General features: G+C 35.0%; 1 protein-coding gene across 1 annotated transcript in view; it reads right to left on the reverse strand.

Annotated features, from left to right (window-relative positions):
- LOC132546266 (dyslexia-associated protein KIAA0319-like protein) overlaps positions 1-21,183 on the reverse strand; it is a 43,928-nt gene extending 22,745 nt beyond the window's left edge. The window contains exons 1-13 of the mRNA XM_060209981.1: positions 21,068-21,183; positions 11,212-11,517; positions 10,463-10,642; positions 8,393-8,554; positions 7,519-7,671; positions 6,989-7,192; positions 5,589-5,635; positions 4,743-4,791; positions 4,422-4,520; positions 3,147-3,247; positions 2,834-2,921; positions 1,621-1,710; positions 219-351 (exon numbers count right to left, since the gene is read on the reverse strand). Coding sequence (XP_060065964.1) covers positions 219-351; positions 1,621-1,710; positions 2,834-2,921; positions 3,147-3,247; positions 4,422-4,520; positions 4,743-4,791; positions 5,589-5,635; positions 6,989-7,192; positions 7,519-7,671; positions 8,393-8,554; positions 10,463-10,642; positions 11,212-11,517; positions 21,068-21,170 — 1,715 coding nt within the window. The 5' untranslated portion in view covers positions 21,171-21,183. The remainder of the gene's footprint in view (positions 1-218; positions 352-1,620; positions 1,711-2,833; positions 2,922-3,146; positions 3,248-4,421; positions 4,521-4,742; positions 4,792-5,588; positions 5,636-6,988; positions 7,193-7,518; positions 7,672-8,392; positions 8,555-10,462; positions 10,643-11,211; positions 11,518-21,067) is intronic.
- Positions 21,184-21,656: the final 473 nt, after the last annotated feature.

Below are 21,656 nucleotides of genomic sequence, written 5' to 3' on the forward strand. Positions count from 1 at the left end.
TGTGTGTGATTTGTACTGTTTTAAAAAGGATTTCTGTAACTCCACCAAAGGACCATACTACTTTGTCTTAGTTGGTAGAGCCATGGGTTATCATGCCAGAGGTTCTGTTCCTGTTTGGTGTATTCTGTTGCTGGAGCATGCCTTTTTCTATTCGTTCACCAAATATAGAACGTGTGCAATCATATCACACTGATATCACCTGATCTTTGAGTGCTTACTTGAACTGGTATTTGCCTGGTGCTAGCTCTTTCAGTTTGAGAATAGCTCTGTTGTCTGTGAACTGTTGATCCTGTATTGGTCCACTGATTTCCTCCCAATGGTACATCACAATCTGGTCATCATCAGTACTCACTGAAAATACAAGGGGAATAACTCTCATCAGATATAACTTGTTAACATCTAAACTTACTTGAATATCAGAGATATAATTCTTTTCATAAATACCAATTTAAATGTAAAAGCCATGACTCACAATCTTTTATCATTGAAGATACAAGGGAGATAACTCATAACCAATAGATTATGCACTGACTCCCTATTCGCAGTAGACATCCATAATCATCCATACCCACAGCCATTATAGGGAAGACTTCTATAATTATTCATATTTACTTTAAACAATTGAGTGAATCATCCTTATAAATATGCAATAAATAAAAGGAAAATTCTCAAAATAATCCTCAATCAATGTAGAAATGGATACACAATCTAATAAACAGAAAGAGCTATCACACATGAAAAGTTTTAATTAAGAGACAAACAAAGTGTTGTCACTGATAGAGATAGTGCTGGCTTCCTTCAGCATTTCCCAGATTTTGTTCAGGACTACAATGTCATTTGAGAGATTTAACAAGCTTAAGCGCTCAATCAGACATTAGGATTTTACTTATACTAATGATCAGTCAACAGTCATACAACTGATATTAAAAGACCTTCCTTGTATTATACAGCAACAAAAATGTCCTGTTTTTATCAATAAAAAAAAATATGATATGTGTACTTTTGAGAACACATGTTCCCCCTGTTAATGATGACTGCCATGACCTCTGGTGGAATGACAAACTGTACATTGTCAGGATGCCTTGAACTAAGAGAATCTTAAATGCACTATCAGATATTTGTCATTTTGGTTCCTTTTGTTTTGATTGCATTGACTTAATTAATGGTTAAAAATACAAAACGAAAAAAGGAAAACCATCATTTTTTCCTCATTTTCTGGAAAAATTTGGGTTCTTTGTAGAAAAAAATTTAGAAAACATATATCAGTATGTCCCAACATCTTCACACCACTTATAGGTCTGTTTTATCATCTTATCTCTACCATACAGATGTAAATACAGCAAAGTAAATTGTTTACAATATCTTTAATGTTGATCTTCCAAACTGTAATGAACTGAAAACATATGTTCTATGGTACTTTGTCATTTCCACAGAAAATGTAATTTCATTCTACACGACTGTATATTTTTATCCTTTCACTGCAGATCTTTCTAAATTTCTCAAGAAACTATATACCAAGGTCAAACAAGGTTGTATTAAGAACTCAAATGTTTTGTAATTTCTATCCTGAACTATCCAAGATGGCAAGGTTTGAAACTTTGATGGTGTGAAATGTCTTACCTGAACCATCCAAGATGGCAAGGTTTGGAACTTTGATGGTTTGTTTTGCTGGTTTTATGATGGCTACTGGTGGACGGTTTTTCCTGGCCACTGCAAAAATATCAAATTTAATTTATTGGGATGTGTAGTGGAGACTTGAAATCCCTTCATTTTAGCATGCTTTTGACTAAATATCATCACATTGAACCTCTTGATATTCTTAGTATGTTAAAACTTGAGGAAACACAAAACAACATGGCTGGCTGAATTACTGAATTTTTCTTGTCAGTTAGTTGGTTTTTTACCCCTCAAAGCCAGAGCCATTTAAAGGCTGTGTTTCCTTGTAGTGGCTAGTGCTTACCTCACTGAACAATAGGCTAATCATATTTATCTAAAGAATAATGGGTAGAGTAAGGATATTTTTCAGCACAGGATGGCAGGGCACCTGATCATATTCTCCCTGTACTCTTTCAGGAGTCTCTGTGTAAATCATCACATTGAACCTCTTGATAATCTTAGTATGTTACTACTACTACTTTATCATCTCCCCTACTTTATCATCTCCCCTTCTTTATCATCTCCCCTACTTTATCATCTCCCCTTCTTTATCATCTCCCCTTCTTTATCATCTCCCCTACTTTATCATCTCCCCTTCTTTATCATCTCCCCTACTTTATCATCTCCCCTTCTTTATCATCTCCCCTACTTTATCATCTCCCCTACTTTATCATCTCCCCTACTTTATCATCTTCCCTTCTTTATCATCTCCCCTACTTTATCATCTCCCCTACTTATATTGAACTTGACTTTGAATTATGATTATACTGATATATTGGTATTTCGTTTTTATCTCTAACAGCTTCTAACAAAACACAACATCCCACTTCCCTTAACAGAGTTGGGATCATCAAACTAGGCATCTCAGATATTCACTGCAAAGTCTGACACTTTACAGACTGAGGTATAACAGCCCCATTTTCCTCTAAACCTTTAATCATAAATTTGAACTAGTTTATTCCCTATTTTCCATAATTTCAGACTTGAACAGTTGCATACTACAAGATACTTGATATATATGCAATGTTATTTATGTACTAAGAAGAAATTTTCAAAAATTAATGTCCCGTTCTCATTTACCAGTGAGATACCTAGTCCTTTGGTGTATATTCATAACACATCATTATACAAAGTGACAGTCACCTTTGAACTGTGGTAACCTTTGACCTGTGCTTACCTGGTTGGACGGTGACATTAACCAGTCCTGACCCTTCCCGTTTCTGTCCGGTTACCTTGATCTTGAAGGTGTACAAGCCAGCGATCAACTACAGAGAGACAAACCGTACCTTATAATTATTAGGGTATGTAAACAAACAAAAACTCGTTCAAATCTAAAATAATTATGTTTAACAATTTTTTTGAAAATTCTATAAACGATAAATCCTGATGGCGACTTTCTAAAAACCCTCGACGAACAAAGCATAATATGTTTATCAACTTTCATCAATCTTAATCTGACTGAATAATATTTCTGTTATTGTTTTACAAACCTTTGTGAGATGTAGGGTATCTGTGTTCTTTCCGACCATTGTTCCTGTCTCTGCGCCAGCAGGGGAGGTAATCAGGGTCCATTCATAATTGAATGTCTCTCCTGTAACCAGTGATTACATATAATTATTCATCATTATACATTAATAAATCAAGACAATACATGAGGCCCAAAAGACCTGTATCATTCACTTGGTTTGGTTTAGCTAGACCCACCCTTCTGAAGTCGGTTGACCTAGCCAACCAAAACATAACAACCAATAAAATTTAAGTAAAGGAATTTCTGCTGTTGATGCTCCATCCTATATCTGTTTGTTATTGCCTCTTGTCTATAGAGCTTTACTAGAATACTCCAGTATCTTCCTAGGATTCCTCTACCATTATGTCTACCAACCAGTACCACCCACTCCTCCACCTCTTTGTGTTTTTAATAGTGATAACAATCATCATTGAAAAATAGTACCCGTTTTTTTTCCATTCCAAAATCCACCTTTTTGTGTTTTGAATAGCAATAACAGAAACTGATAACAATCACCTTGTTCTCATTTACTATAATAAAATCAAAACACCTTCATCCCCAACCCCCCACACCCCCTGTCTTTTATACAAATTTAACTTCACCTAAAATTGATTGTGACAAAATTTGGACAAAACCAATTCATTCCTACAGAAGAAAATGGAATTTAAAATATTTGCTATATTTCAAATTTTGGATAAAGCCACTCCACCCCAGTTAGCCGAGACCCGCTGTTTATACGAAATTGAGTCCTCTTCACCCAAGGATACATTAGATGAAATTGGAACAGAATTCAGGCTTTCCTACAGAAGAAGCATTTTAAAAAATTTGCTAAATTTCCATGGGAGTCAGACCTATGGTATATACAAAATTCAGAACTTTTCCCACGAAAACGTATGAACAAATTTGGTCCAAATCTGCTTAGATGTTGTTCATGACTAGTTGCAATGTTGATGGACGGATGAAGAAAACCTTACATAGGACAGCCCGTGTCATAAGCTCATCGGTCCTTCAGACCTGGTGAGCTTAAAACACTCCTAGTAGAAATCAACACACAAGAAAACATTCATGCAACACAACTGATAGTTTTCGTACTCACCTTCTAATTTGAATTTGATTATAATTCTTACTTTAAATTTTGTAGGAAGTCCCTTCTCACCCTGTAATCTTGTGTTTGTGTCACATAAAAAGTTTAAAAATACTTCAAAACAAACTTTACATGCAAAAAGTATATATACATTGTTCATATAACATTCATTACCATCTGATTTGGTTTCCAGAACGAAGGCACTTAGAGTCACGTTGTTGTCAGGAAGTTGGACCACTTTATTTTCTCCAGCAGAAACAGTAAGTCCCTGTACTGCAGCCAAAAAAACAATGTTACTTTAATTACATCGTTAAAATCATTAAAGTAACAAATCAAGGTCAAATAAAAGGAAACAAGGTCAAGGTCATTAGTATATAGTGTTCTAAGTCCTTAAAATTGGTGCACAATGTTCGAGGCTTTTCGTTGTCAATAAAAAGACGCTTTACAAGATGAAGTTAGGAACATTCAAATTCCAAGATTACAGTCAAGACTTACTTTTTGGAACTTTGGTTGGTATTTTCTTTGCTACCACTTTCCCTCCCACCTGAAAGTAACACAAATAAGTTGATTAGTCTAATTACATTTCACAGATCAGAATTAAAATATCTATATATCATAACTCATGATGAATATTGACAATTAAATCATTATGTCATCAAAACCCCAAAACCAAACACACAACACCCCTCTCCCCCTTCCATAAAAATTGAAAAAAAATGCATTGTGACTGCTATTAGTGATATAAAGAACCTGTACAAATTAAATTTGTTGACTATCTTTTTTCTTTGTGGAGAGCACATCTGATAAGGAAGTACCCTATTTTACCATACAATACAAACAACTCATTCTTTTAACCATCAAAAATGATTGTGTCTCCCCTACAGTATACCCTAAGCTACATCAGGGCAACATCACTTTTTAATCTTACATGTGTAATGTGTGTGTTAAAAGGTCACAAACTGATTCTTCATTTCTAACAAAATATAAAATTTAAACAGCTAGTGCACATACTGATCTATTGTCTACTTAGTACATTTTTCCCCTTTTAAAGGTACATTTACTTGATTTGCATTGTGCTTACAAATTTCATAGCGTTGGTTCACTTACTCATTTATGATCTACTTACATTTCATAGTGTTGGTTCACTAACTCATTTATGATCTACTAACATTTCATAGTGTTGGTTCACTAACTCATTTATGACCTACTTATATTTCATAGCGTTGGTTCATTTACTCATTTATGATCTACTTACATTTCATAGTGTTGATTCACTTACTCATTTATGATCTACTTACATTTCATAGCGTTGGTTCACTTACTCATTTTTTATCTACTTACATGTTTTTCTATTGTTGCATCAGTAACTATTCCTGCATCATTTTCATCTGAAAAGAATTAAATAGAATTGAAATCAGTATCACATGGCTTTTTACTAACCAGTATTTTAGATGAAATTTTCCAAAATATACTTGTGGAAAATTTTTAGAAGTAGAATTTTATGTTTTTGATTTACTTTTTTTTTAAACAAAAGTTTCCCCAAATTATGCAAAATGCATCTGCAAAGAGGAATGTTCTTTATTGTTGGAACAATCTTTAACGTCTACTGAACAGTTTTTGTAGATGAAAGTTTTTGTTAATCCTAACAGTAGGGAAAAAAAGAACTCCTGCCATTTCTGCTGCACAAACCTTACAGAAGATACAAATCAAAATAGTTGTATTTATTTAATCCTGCAATGAAAAAAGGCTTTAAAACCATGTTATTTTATCTATTCCATCTTATTTTTTTTTTTTATGAAAATGTTTGCAGTTTTTTCACCATTTTGATACAGATAGAGAGACCCATAGTGATGTTTTCTTTATCAGACTGACCGAGATTGTGAATTTTTGAAATACTGATCCCATTTTGTTTCCTGATAAGTCTCAGACAAGCTTTTCTGTCCGAGTATGTCTATTTGCATCCTTGACACTCCAGGGATTACAATTAGATTAACACTCTGAACCCCTGAAACATGTCATGGCAATATTAAAGGTGCCATGTGTGACACTTTCTGGACAAGACAAAAGACTTGCCTTCAATTTTACCATGACATGTTCCAAGGTAATGACAGTGAAAGTGATTGTTACCCCTGGAGTCTCGAGGATGATTTATTTGCAGGTCTGTTCTGGTTTATACCTAAAATATTACATTTAAAGTACAAAGCGGTTTGTTCGCATAAACAAAATTACCCCTATTTTATTGGTAGTACAAGGGGAGATACATAATACTGTGGTAAGGTAACTTTAACAACAGCAGTATCAGCAAACATAATCACTAAGATGTTTGAAAAAATCTATTTCACCCCTTAAGCACTGTCATAAACGCCAACTTTATAAAAAAAGACCTCTTGTCTACATTTTCTTAGTTCCCAATGTAATGCAATTTTTAGTATCTGCACCACCGTATAAAGGTCAACTGTGAATAAAGGCCATTTTTTCTGCTGACTTGAGTGGCCTCTATAGACAGGTTTCATTGTATAGTGTTCCTTTCTGGTGTGCATTCTTTGCCACATTTTGATTATGAAGACAACAATGCACAAAAGAAATTTGATTCTGAAATTTCAAACATCAGAATTACTTAATTTTCCCAATACAAATCAATCTATCTGCCTTTCTAGATAAAAAGAAAAAACAAAAATACATCATGTTTCAAATTTAAAGGTGACAACTGCAAAACATTAGAGCAACCTTCCTTCATTTACCTTTGGGGTGACATTGAGCCTCCTGGTCCATTTCATAGCCAGTGTCACAGGTACAGAGACCAGTTCGTTTCTTGGAAGACTCAGGGATGAAGCAGATCATGTGATCAGGACAGGTGTGGGGAATGCCATAGGTGCAAGGTTTCATCTTAGATATGGGAAGTTGAAGCGTGGTGACCACAGGAGTCATGGGGGTAGCAGGTGCCCCTTGTAATTCAGGAATATACTTGCTAATATTCAGAGCGTATGGAGTGAATATACATAACCAAAAACAAGGGAACAATACACAGATTAGGACAGTTAGAAATTATTTGGACAAGCTCTTTCACTTGTTGGCTTCACCAGTGGTTTTTCCACATAAAGGAAAGTGACCCTTGGCAACATATTTAAGAATAATTATTAAATCAGCACTCTTACACAGGTCAATGCCTGAAATATCTGATTTAAAATCTCAACAAACTGTTTTTTTTCCACATAAACTTAAGTGACCCTTAGAAACAAGTGTAAGCTTAATGTGTTACATCAGCACTTACCTGGGTCAATGACACACTGGTTGTCCTGGTTACGATGGTATCCCTGAACACAAACACATGTCCCTAGGCGTGTTGGCAGTCCTACTGGAACATCACATCGTTCGTTTACTCCACAGTCATTCTCTTTGTCAGTGTCACACAGGGACGGGGCCGCTGTAACGAACACATGTAAACCCAAACATGATTCTACTATAGCTGTCCAGATATGATATTTTAGTCTACATCACAATTCTGTCAGATGACACCTACAGTTATTGACATGTCTGTCAGAATTTATTTCTGAGGAACAGAGTAGCAGATTAACCCATCATTGAAGGAACAGAGGATTAAGAGGAATTTTCTGTCTCTCATGTAATTAGTCGACATGGCTTTTCAGCCGAAGTAAAAAATGAATAAAGAGGAGAAAAACATCCCCATAGTTTTCCGGTCTCAGGAAAATTAGCATTCATTAATGTCCGTTACATAAGAGAAGACATTGAAGGGTAACACTATTCATCTGCCTGCGAATAATAGAGATAAACAGTGGAAAGACAACTGGGTTTCTTTATTACAAGAGAACCTTGGGCCTAAATGTTCACCTGACTAATCTCAACCAAACCAAACCAAACTGTCCCTTTGTGGAACTCATCAAAAATCTCATTAAGGCTGCATACCAGATGTAAAAACATGGCTTTGTTTACAAATGTTTGTGGGGGGGGGATAATCACATGCAGAAAAAATATCACTAGCCCCTCAACTCAAGAAACAGTGAGCATACAGAACTCAGCAAGCATCAATCTACCTGGACACACTCTTTCCCTCTGGTTTTGAGATTTTTATGTACATGGAACATAATGTACACATATAAGATTTCATTAATCACTAATAAATGTACCTTTGACACATTGTCTTGTGTCATCCCTATGGAAGCCATCCAAACACACACACAGACCAGCATTGGATGTGATTTGATCTGAGACAAAACACCGTTCATTTTCACCGCATGATTCTTCCATCCCATCCTGACATGATATCTTGACAGGTTTTTCTTCCAAAGCTGAAAATAATTAACATAAATTTATACAAACCTTCCATGGAATGCAAAAATATTGAAAAGGTTCAAATTTTTTTCAAGTTTTATGGCGTATTTTTCACAGAAGTCATCTAAAGGATTTTTATTTCTCATTATTTTAATTGTGTTTCTTAGCTGAAAATAGAATATAGGATTCATTGAAAAATTAACTGTTTCTTTACATAATATAACCCCTTAAGAATTACAACCTTTTCTTAACAAAACATAACATAACCCCTTAAGGATTTAGACTTTTTCTTAACAAAACATTACATAACTCCTTAAGGATTTAGACTTTTTCTTAACAAAACATTACATAACTCCTTAAGGATTTAGACTTTTTCTTAACAAAACATAACATAACCCCTTAAGGATTTAGACTTTTTCTTAACAAAACATTACATAACTCCTTAAGGATTTAGACTTTTTCTTAACAAAACATTACATAACTCCTTAAGGATTTAGACTTTTTCTTAACAAAACATTACATAACACTTTTTCTTAACAAAACATTACATAGCTCCTTAAGGATTTAGACTTTTTCTTAATAAAACATAACATAACCCCTTAAGGATTTAGACTTTTTCTTAACAAAACATTACATAACTCCTTAAGGATTTAGACTTTTTCTTAACAAAACATTACATAACTCCTTAAGGATTTAGACTTTTTCTTAACAAAACATTACATAACTCCTTAAGGATTTAGACTTTTTCTTAATAAAACATAACATAACCCCTTAAGGATTTAGACTTTTTCTTAATAAAACATAACATAACCCCTTAAGGATTTAGACTTTTTCTTAACAAAACATTACATAACTCCTTAAGGATTTAGACTTTTTCTTAACAAAACATTACATAACTCCTTAAGGATTTAGACTTTTTCTTAACAAAACATTACATAACTCCTTAAGGATTTAGACTTTTTCTAATAAAACATAACATAACCCCTTAAGGATTTAGACTTTTTCTTAATAAAACATAACATAACCCCTTAAGGATTTAGACTTTTTCTTAACAAAACATTACATAACTCCTTAAGGATTTAGACTTTTTCTTAATAAAACATAACATAACTCCTTAAGGATTTAGACTTTTTCTTAACAAAACATTACATAACTCCTTAAGGATTTAGACTTTTTCTTAACAAAACATTACATAACTCCTTAAGGATTTAGACTTTTTCTTAACAAAACATTACATAACTCCTTAAGGATTTAGACTTTTTCTTAACAAAACATTACATAACTCCTTAAGGATTTAGACTTTTTCTTAACAAAACATTACATAACTCCTTAAGGATTTAGACTTTTTCTTAACAAAACATTACATAACTCCTTAAGGATTTAGACTTTTTCTTAACAAAACATTACATAACTCCTTAAGGATTTAGACTTTTTCTTAATAAAACATAACATAACCCCTTAATAATTATGACCTTTTCTTAACAAACATAGCCCTTTGAATACAATACACATGTACTAAATCCCTTTCCTTGACAATTTTTCATACTTAAATAACATTATAAAGATTAGACAATAGAGCTAAATGTGTCTGCCAGAAGGAATAAAATATTTTAGTTTAAATAATGAAGTCTCAATTCTTTATGGTTTTCAAGATGTTTGTTAATACGTGTATTTAGATTTCAGTGACATCATTTTGTAAATTCACAATGAGGTATAAATAGCAACATAAAGCTTATTCATTTTTGTAAGTAAAGTATAGAGAAATATCTCATTGAGTTCTCCAATACATAAATACAAAACTGAATGATTATCAAATGGGCAAATTAAGGAAATTTTCTAAAAAAGCTGATATATTTGTAAGCCATATCTAACTGTAATACTTATTTACGGCCTTTAATATCAAAGATGTTCATGACGTGGCATACCTTTACAAATGCCTGTATTGGTGTCTCTCACATATCCAGCGATACATCGACATTTCGCCTTTTCAAACTGATCATCCAACTTGCATTCTTCATTGTCTGGACATCCAGCATGTGTTTGGAGATCACAAGATTTCTCACCACCATCTTCCTCAGGTTTTACCATGGACTGTTTAACATATTCTGATGAAGCAATAAAAATAAGTCTATAAGAAAAGAACCTAGTGTACAATAGGAAATACCTCAAAATGATTTAAAAGTACACAAGTATGACCTTTGACCTTTTAGCACTGACTGATGATCACCAAACTTTACTCTTGTATTAATATGAACTATAGCATCCATGTACATAAAAAGCCATAAGTCACACAAATTAATCAAAACTCAATGCATTAAACAAACAGTGTTCCTTGTATGTTTCCATCCTTTAGTTTCATTAACTTGTTTTTCACTCAAAACATCTTAAATAAGATTTAATAATTTTGAATGCACTAAATGAAGAATTAGCACAAATTTCAGGATGCATATGTACATAGAGTGTACAAGACAGGTGTGATCATTTTGCTATCAAAACAGCAAATAACATGTTATGGAGCACTAGCAAGTATGTTTGTACAAATTCTTGAAGTATATTTTTCAAGCTGCAGATTAGCTTCCATCCCCTCTTCCTTACTCAGTACAAGATACAGTATTTAATTTTTCTTGCCATCGTTCCCTCAGCTTATATCTCGCTACACACAACATATACTTACCAACAGACCGCACCTCTACATAAATAGTTGTGTTAAATTTGTCATCTGATTTTGTGGTAGGGTCACATGATCCTTCCCATGATACATTGCACTTTATATGGTAACATGTGCTGTTGTGGAATAAGACTGTATCACAGGTGGGCTGATCACAGCAGCTTATGATACAGTTAACAATATCTTTGGCAGTTGAGTCTCGTGTGAAATTTCCTGCATTGTAGAGCTGGCGTGGCACTGATTTCTGGTGAAGGGCTGTTTTCAGTCGGGCGGATGTCAAATCCTTATTACAGATGTCCGCATTAAATATTCCTACAAAAGAAAAATTTATAGACAGAATTCCATGACAAGAATTCCACAGAAGTGTGTGATGCTTCCAAGCATGGTTTGTGGAGATGAGTTTTATGAAACAATAGCCATAGATATTTCTTGCATGCATTCCATTTATACAATTTGTCCATTTGTAGTTTTATACAACACGGAATCCTGGGTGTTGATGCTCCATCCTTTATTTAGTGGTTAGTAGCTATCGTCTATGGAGTTCTGCTAGAATCCTTCAGAGCCACCGAGGATTCTTCTACCGATACATCTACCAACTAGTACCACTCACAGGACGTTGGTTCTACCGATACATCTACCAACTAGTACCACTCACAGGACGTTGATTCTACCGATACATCTACCAACTAGTACCACTCACAGGACGTTGGTTCTACCGATACATCTACCAACTAGTACCACTCACAGGACGTTGGACTCCTCCATCTCTTTTTATTATCCCAATTTGTCCCTTTGTTTGAGTTGTGATGAGTAAACTTACAGTTTAGATCTATAGAGTCGAAAGGAAATGAATCCCTATGATAGATCTGTATATCACAATTACGTACAGAATTAGAATTAACAAAAATGAAAATTCTGATTTGCTCCAAATATGGCAGGAACAGGGATAACACACATGAAAAGCAATCTCAAACATGGCCATACAGAAATATAAGTATATTCCAGGACTGGAAATGACAGCTTATGTACCTGTAGATAAAATAAAGCTTGACACAAAACTAAACAAAAACTTAAACATGGCCCAATTAATGACCAAAGTCCAATGAAAGGTAAACTATAGGTGAAAATCAGAGTCTAAAATGCTTACACACTTATACAGAAATAACTACAGACAAATGCAGCTAAATGTGGAACTAAATACCAAAATTTTAACATGGCACAATCAATTAACAAAGTTCAATTAATTGTCCAAGATTTCCACTGATTATAACCAGTCACTAATTAAGAAATAATCATATAAAAACAATACCTGGGAGTTGGTTTAGATAAAAAAGTAATATACCATTTCATTTACAATGAGTTTACATTTTGCATTTTTTGACAGTCCAAGACTTCAGTATTCCTAATAGGGAGCCAAGCGGAGCTAACACAAAATCTGAGACAAAATGCTTCTAAGAAGCTTTACTATAAAGCAATTACAAACTCCTGGAATAAAATTCCAAGAGGTCTGCCTGGGGACCAGTTATTTCTTTATCAGTCCAAATATTGGAATGCACAACATGGGACAAAGAGGAATCAGAGGAATCAGGAATTTGAGAATATGATTGATGTTGGAAGCTGTAGATGGATGAATGGCAGTGTGACCACCAGTTGGTGGTCTAGAAATATATGCTGTATTATTGTACTATGTGTATATGACAATCAAGACATGTGAAAGTTGGGTATACTGTTTGACAGTTTTGTTGGAGGCTTTTATATAAATTCTGTACAGAACAAGTTGTTCCATCAAAACAGTAGTTGTGTAAGAGGCCTACATAGAAACTGATCTGTATGAGGTGTTGGACAGTAGTGGTGTTGGAGGCCTACACAGAACCTCTGTACTGTAGTTGTGTTGGAGGGCTACACAGAACCTCTGTTCTGTAGTTGTGTTGGAGGGCTACACAGAACCTCCGTACTGTAGTTGTGTTGGAGGGCTACACAGAACCTCTGTACTGTAATGGTGTTGGAGGGCTACACAGAACCTATGTTCTGTAGTTGTGTTGGAGAGCTACACAAAACCTCTGTTCTGTAGTTGTGTTGGAGGGCTACACAGAACCTCTGTACTGTGGTTGTGTTGGAGAGCTACACAAAACCTCTGTACTGTAGTGATGTTGGAGGGCTACACAGAACCTCTGTACTGTAGTTGTGTTGGAGAGCTACACAAAACCTCTGTACTGTAGTGATGTTGGAGGGCTACACAGAACCTCTGTTCTGTAGTTGTGTTGGAGGGCTACACAGAACCTCTGTACTGTAGTTGTGTTGGAGAGCTACACAAAACCTCTGTACTGTAGTTGTGTTGGAGAGCTACACAAAACCTCTGTACTGTAGTGATGTTGGAGGGATACACAGAACCTCTGTACTGTAGTTGTGTTGGAGGGCTACACAAAACCTCTGTACTGTAGTTGTGTTGGAGGGCTACACAAAACCTCTGTTCTGTAGTTGTGTTGGAGGGCTACACAGAACCTCTGTACTGTAGTTGTGTTGGAGGGCTACACAGAACCTCTGTACTGTAGTGATGTTGGAAAGCTATATAGATACTCTGTCTCTACTATAATTGGTCGGGGAATAGTTAGTTAAACAATTCAATGACATTAATGATTGATCCTGACCACTTTTATTGATTGCTATTGCCGAGCTCAAGGTCATCTGATATTAGAGTTGAGACACTGTAGACAAATTGTCCTCTAATTGGCTGTTAAATTTACAACCACTTGGCAAGTGATACAAGTTACCATGAAACAAGTCCGATAAATTTATTTTTCATAAAATCTTTCATGAAAGGAAAATAAATCTAGAATATAATTTATCATATATTTCAGATAAGTCCCATTATGTCATGTTGGAAAGTTAAAATGTGGAAGTCAAAATCAAACCAAGGACACCATTTTTGATCAATGATGTAATGCATTGTCAATGTCATGAAATCATTATCAATTACTGACTAGCAAAGCCAGTTTAAAACATGCTCCAGGATGAATTTCACTAGCGACGTAGACGTGGTCAACTGGTCGATTATATACATGTATCATGGTAACTTTGTATACAGGTTGCAAAATATAAGGACACTACTGTTATACCCAAACAAATTGCCCACATTATTGTCGCTAGAAAGAAGGTTCAATGAGTTTTGGTAAGACTCTTTTGAAATAAGTGACAGTGTGATTTGGAACGACAGCACCACATAGATATTTTGGACATAATTGGTCTGTGATACTGAGGTTGTATATAATAAATCTGTGTAAGATCTGATCAATACATATATGTAATTATCTATGTTTTTTTTTTTTTTTTCAATATGTTGAACAGCCAGGGCCATTTTGAGGTAAAGTCTTCTAGTATACATACATAATTGATCTTGTAGTTAAGTATATTTCCATGAACACAACCATGACTTTACAGGACCATCTATGTGGTCTCTGTGTTTTGAGAAACACAAAGTGCCTCAAAACAGGGCCCGAACCACACACTACAGAGCTTGACTTTAGGTTATAAAGCCTGATGTTCTACTCACTGAGCCAAACACATGGTGACTCATTAATCAATGTATTTTTGTGTTAATATTTACTTACGTATTTCACCATCAAACTATGTTGTTGTTGTTGTTGTTGTTGTTGTTTTGAAGAATTAACCAATCAATAAGAAAGGGAGTTCCAGTAAACAATATCAAACTAACCAGAAAAACTACAGAAAATTTGGAAATCTTACTCTACTGTAGTTTTAATTGTTTTCCCTGATAATAAACACCTTTATTCAACATCCCTAAATTTAACAAACAATTAGTGGGTTTTATTCAAATTCATATTTCACTTCTTTGACTTGCACTATCGAAGTTATACCATGTAATAAGGTAATACATTTCAGCCATTTAAGGACAGGGCTATTGCTTCAGCCTGTTACCTGGCACATATATATATATATGTATATGTATATATCTAAATAGAAAAACAAAATATTAACACAGTAACAAAAATTCCAGATCACTAACGTTTTCAAGCCTTGCGGCCATCTTCAGGTGATTGCAATGTGATTTGATTGTGATTTGCTATGTTGATATTTTGTTTTTATATTTATATGTACGATATGCAAAGTGTCTCTCTTATTTGAATTATTTGAATTATATATATATATATATAGATTACCTTTGTTCCAAAAAATTTCTGTGAAACAAGAAATCTTTATCAATACCTGTATCAGAACTAATATTCAAAATTATTGATATAAACTTTTGAAATTTGTCACACCAAATCCAAAGATATTTATTTGTATGTATTGTTAAATTTCATTGAAAACATTGACATATGAATGAGTACTAGAAATCATGACTTGGCGAGCATGGTTAGTCGATTTTGGCAACAGATGTCTTGGTATAATACACACCATGATCTTTCTTCCCTTGTAACATATTTCTCAACAATGAAGAGAAAAATCAATTTCTGCGATCAGTTACATTCTACTGACTGTAGTGTTGGACTTGTGTTGATCACTGATGACTTTATAAGACAAATAAAGAAGATCACGATTAATATATAATGATATCGTAACAATTAAGTATAAAATCATTTAGTTTAAGACGATGTCATTATATACCATCTGAAAATGAAAAATTAAATAAAAAAGAAATCATATTTTTATGAAATACCATTTTTGATGATCATTGTTCATATGAAATAACTACAAGTAAGCAGTATATAGTATAAATCTGTCCATTCATTGTAACCACACTTTCACAATTTTTTTTACATTTTACTCCAAATTCAATAAAAATGAATTAAAACATTGATGTGACTACAATACAGTTTAAATCTGTTTTTCAATCATGCATTTTGGGTCAGTTGGTAGTTGTAAACAAACCAATAATTATTGATTTCCACTGATTATAAACAGTCACTAATCAAGAAATCAAATTATCAAACCTATGTTTGACAATATGATAACATTCTCTCCGAAACTGCATTAAGGTTATTTAGAGGTCATACAGATTCCACCAAGGAATTCCTGGAGATGTTGAAAACATGCTCATTATGGCAGAATTGCTTTTTATTTCAGATCAATATTTTGAGTGGAGATTCCACCATAGCAAGAGACAGTACAATGTATAGGTACTAGAACCTCAAGATGGATACACACATAAATTTTCTGTATGATCTTGTTGAATGTTATCAGAGATAGCTCTACAACAGTAAAGACAAAATTAAATATTTAGGCTATTCCTTTCCATGGTAACCAAAAATGTAATGAAAGAACATTAAGTTGACCCTGCCATAAGCACTAGTCGACCTTGTTATGAACAGAAAGTGGAGGGGGGTTTTCTTAAATGTTCATCTGAGTATATGCTATGAAACCTTGGAGAAGATAAAAATGATGTAAATGTTTGGAGCATCACCCTACTACTGCTTGGTTTGCTGGGTTTTCACCCTGTACACAGCTTGGGTCATTTAGAGGCAGGTCTCCTGGAAATATCTGGTGACTACCTCACTGGACGACATATGGGATGCCTATAACAAATCAACCAGTGCAATTAGGGTATAGCCTCTTGTCCACATCAGCACATTTTCAGTCCTTTTCTTGGCTCCACGTGAAACACAAACCACCATTGGTAGGGAAACTCAAACTGTGCATACCAGATCTATACCTGGGGTCCCTTCTCTGTTTCCTACAGTAGAAAGGTCTCTGTTTTCTACAGTAAAAAGTTCCCTTCTCTGTTTCCTACAGTAGAAAGGTCCCTTCTCTCTTTCCTACAGTAGAAAGGTCCCTTCTCTGTTTCCTACAGTAGAAAGGTCCCTTCTCTGTTTCCTACAGTAGAAAGTTCCCTTCTCTGTTTCCTACAGTAGAAAGGTCCCTTCTCTGTTTTCTACAGTAGAAAGGTCCCTTCTCTTTTTTCTACAGTAGAAAGGTCCCTTCTCTGTTTTCTACAGTAGAAAGGTCCCTTTTCTACAGTAGAAAGGTCCCTTCTCTGTTTTCTACAGTAGAAAGGTCCCTTCTCTGTTTTCTACAGTAGAAAGGTCCCTTCTCTGTTTCCTACAGTAGAAAGGTCCCTTCTCTGTTTCCTACAGTAGAAAGTTCCCTTCTCTGTTTTCTACAGTAGAAAGGTCCCTTTTCTTTTTTCTACAGTAGAAAGGTCCCTTCTCTGTTTTCTACAGTAGAAAGGTCCCATATCTGTTTTCTACAGTAGAAAGGTCCCTTCTCTGTTTCCTACAGTAGAAAGGTCCCTTCTCTGTTTTCTACAGTAGAAAGGTCCCTTCTCTGTTTTCTACAGTAGAAAGTTCCCTTCTCTGTTTCCTACAGTAGAAAGGTCCCTTCTCTGTTTTCTACAGTAGAAAGTTCCCTTCTCTGTTTTCTACAGTAAAAAGTTCCCTTCTCTGTTTTCTACAGTAGAAAGGTCCCTTCTCTGTTTTCTACAGTAGAAAGGTCTCATATCTGTTTTCTACAGTAGAAAGGTCCCTTCTCTGTTTTCTACAGTAGAAAAGTCCCTTCCCTGTTTCCTACAGTAGAAAGGTCCCTTCCCTGTTTCCTACAGTAGAAAGGTCCCTTCTCTGTTTCCTACAGTAGAAAGGTCCCTTCTCTGTTTCCTACAGTAGAAAGATCCCTTCTCTGTTTCCTACAGTAGAAAGGTTCCCTTCTCTGTTTCCTACAGTAGAAAGGTCCCTTCTCTGTTTCCTACAGTAGAAAGTTCCCTTCTCTGTTTCCTACAGTAGAAAGGTCCCTTCTCTGTTTCCTACAGTAGAAAGGTCCCTTCTCTGTTTCCTACAGTAGAAAGGTCCCTTCTCTGTTTCCTACAGTAGAAAGGTCCCTTCTCTGTTTTCTACAGTAGAAAGGTCCCTTCTCTGTTTTCTACAGTAGAAAAATCCCTTCTCTGTTTTCTACAGTAGAAAGGTCCCTTCTCTGTTTTCTACAGTAGAAAGGTCCCTTCTCTGTTTCCTACAGTAGAAAGGTCCCTTCTCTGTTTCCTACAGTAGAAAGGTCCCTTCTCTGTTTCCTACAGTAGAAAGGTCCCTTCTCTGTTTCCTACAGTAGAAAGGTCCCTTCTCTGTTTCCTACAGTAGAAAGGTCCCTTCTCTGTTTCCTACAGTAGAAAGGTCCCTTCTCTGTTTCCTACAGTAGAAAGGTCCCTTCTCTGTTTCCTACAGTAGAAAGGTCCCTTCTCTGTTTCCTACAGTAGAAAGGTCCCTTCTCTGTTTTCTACAGTAGAAAGGTCCCTTCTCTGTTTCCTACAGTAGAAAGGTCCCTTCTCTGTTTTCTACAGTAGAAAGGTCCCTTCTCTGTTTCCTACAGTAGAAAGGTCCCTTCTCTGTTTCCTACAGTAGAAAGGTCCCTTCTCTGTTTCCTACAGTAGAAAGGTCCCTTCTCTGTTTCCTACAGTAGAAAGGTCCCTTCTCTGTTTCCTACAGTAGAAAGGTCCCTTCTCTGTTTTCTACAGTAGAAAGGTCCCTTCTCTGTTTCCTACAGTAGAAAGGTCCCTTCTCTGTTTCCTACAGTAGAAAGGTCCCTTCTCTGTTTCCTACAGTAGAAAGGTCCCTTCTCTGTTTCCTACAGTAGAAAGGTCCCTTCTCTCTTTCCTACAGTAGAAAGGTCCCTTCTGTTTTCTGTCCCTTCTCTTTTCTACAGTAGAAAGTTCCCTTCTCTGTTTCCTACAGTAGAAAGTTCCCTTCTCTGTTTCCTACAGTAGAAAGGTCCCTTCTCTGTTTTCTACAGTAGAAAGGTCCCTTCTCTGTTTTCTACAGTAGAAAGGTCCCTTCTCTGTTTTCTACAGTAGAAAGGTCCCTTCTCTGTTTTCTACAGTAGAAGGTTCCCATCTCTGTTTCCTACAGTAGAAAGGTCCCTTCTCTGTTTTCTACAGTAGAAAGGTCCCTTCTCTGTTTTCTACAGTAGAAATGTTCCCTTCCCTGTTTCCTACAGTAGAAAGTTCCCTTCTCTGTTTTCTACAGTAGAAAGGTCCCTTCTCTGTTTCCTACAGTAGAACGTTCCCTTCTCTGTTTCCTACAGTAGAAAGGTCCCTTCTCTGTTTCCTACAGTAGAAAGTTCCCTTTTCTTTTTTCTACAGTAGAAAGGTCCCTTCTCTGTTTCCTACAGTAGAAAGGTCCCTTCCCTGTTTCCTACAGTAGAAAGATCCCTTCTCTGTTTCCTACAGTAGAAAGGTCCCTTCTCTGTTTTCTACAGTAGAAAGGTCCCATATCTGTTTCCTACAGTAGAATATGTGATTGTAATCAATCGATTATAGGTTACCCCCCCCACCCCCCCCCCAAAAAAAAACCATCAATGAGAACTTCATCATTTACCTTATAAGGAAATTTCATCAGAATTGACTAAGAAAAAGTTATTAGATGAAGTCCTATATTACAGTGAACAGGTCACATGACCATGATAAGCTAATTAAAGTTACAAGTGGTTGTAAGTCTAAAAACAAGGATAAAGTTATAAAATTACAAACAAACAGATTTTCCAATGAATTTCCTTGTCTGAGCCCTTTGAAGCTCTACATTACTTAGGTAGTTACATGTAGGACGTTTATGTTAATCCAATAATGGGGCCAGAGTGGAGACATATAAAGTTTGACCGACAATAAAGTGCCACATCAAATTATCATTGCTGGCCCTTAGGGCTAACATGCTTACTACAGACATAGATTAAAGCTAGACAAACAAATTTTAGTTTAATGGAATTTGACTTCTATTGATGAACAATGATAAACAAATAATTATAAATGATTGCCATGACAACCTGCTAAACTTTATAACATGTTAGCTTAATTTAAAGTCCTGTTTTCTTAATTGTACTGTCAGTCCCATTTTGCAGAATAGAAACCAGGTCCTATTTAGTGTCAAAGTATGACTATACACATCACACACACACATATATATATATATACAGACTGTATTAGGTGCAACAGCTTCTAATGAAGACAGATATAGCATAAACTCTTAATATATTGGTAACAATGACGTTAGTTAGAGAATGTTAAATCTTATATACAAAACAACAGCTTCTACTGAAGACAGATATAACATCAACTTTAGAATCTGGGGAACAACTTTTCTAAAAACTATGTTATTAATATTTGGTACATTAATTGGGAAAAATGTAAGAAGTAATTTTAGGGTATGAATTGGGCCTAAAAAAGGTGAAAAATAGCAGTTAATGTGATAAGGATCCCATTTAAAATGGAGGTGATTTTAGACATGTTAATAGGGAAACTTTGCAACCAAGCGATCAACATTTTAACATTATAAGGATTTAAACTGATGATCCCTTATTCACAAGGAATCAAAAAGAAGCAAAGAATATTCGACTTTGTCTTCCTTTTAGGTAATCTAGTTTGAAACATTTCATTTAAACTTTACCATTTGACCACATTTAGGTACTTTTCATTCTGAGAATATTTGTAGAAATTAAAAAACTTTTTCAGATATTTTCTTCCCTTTCACACATTTGCCCTGAAATCTCATGGTATATCGACATGGTATATTGACATGGTATATTGACAAGGTATATTGACATGGTATACTGACGTAGTATATTGACCAGGTATATTGACGTGGTATATTGACAAGGTGTATGTTGTTTTTTGACTGAAATTCAGTTGTTTTGCATTACTTTGTATTTTGCAGAGAGCAGACCTATTGATCAGAACCACAAGGACTTGAAATGCATTCCCAACCCTCAGTTCATACATTGTATATTCAAGAAGTAGTATCTCTTTTAACTACCAACATTTATCAGGATTGCAGAAATTTACAGGTATCCACATACATAAATATACCTAACTACTTATTACACAAAACTGATTTCAGTGTTCAACAACTGCAAAATATCTTTGATTACTCACCTGATATAAAAAAGGATGACAGAAAAAAGATGATGAAGACATGTTTTGTGAGTGTGGAAAGGAAGAATTCACACTCAAATACCCAAGTCCTAAACTGCCTCATTCTCCCATAACACAGTACTCGCACAGAATGGTAGCACAGACAGCCGTCATGGTAAAGTCACTGTCAACGTGGCTTTTAAGTACATTTACTGCAACAAAGGAAAGTTAAGTGTTATCATATATGGAGTACAAGTGCCCTGAATCTATATACTAGGTAAGTATATTGATATATGTAATACATTTGATGTATATCAAAGTTTACAATTAGCGGTAGACCAAAGTACTTTTTAAGTGACCGGTCTACAAATTTTGTCAAATTCAAGTCCTAATTCTTTACTACCTACAACATGTATATGAAGGAAAACTGCAACACAACTGTATAGTGTACACATTAAATCACTTTACTCATATTTTCTTCCTCATAAAAATTCTATCTCAATACTGGACAATACTTAGCTGTTCCTGAAGGATTTAGATTTCAGTAATAAATACTATTGGCACTTTAGGGTCTAAATGTTACCGAATGTGTAGATGATTGAATTGCAAC

This window comes from Ylistrum balloti, unplaced genomic scaffold (assembly GCF_031769215.1).
Source record: "Ylistrum balloti isolate Yb309-2 unplaced genomic scaffold, AGI_CSIRO_Ybal_v1 Utg369604, whole genome shotgun sequence".
NCBI lineage: Eukaryota > Metazoa > Mollusca > Bivalvia > Pectinida > Pectinidae > Ylistrum > Ylistrum balloti.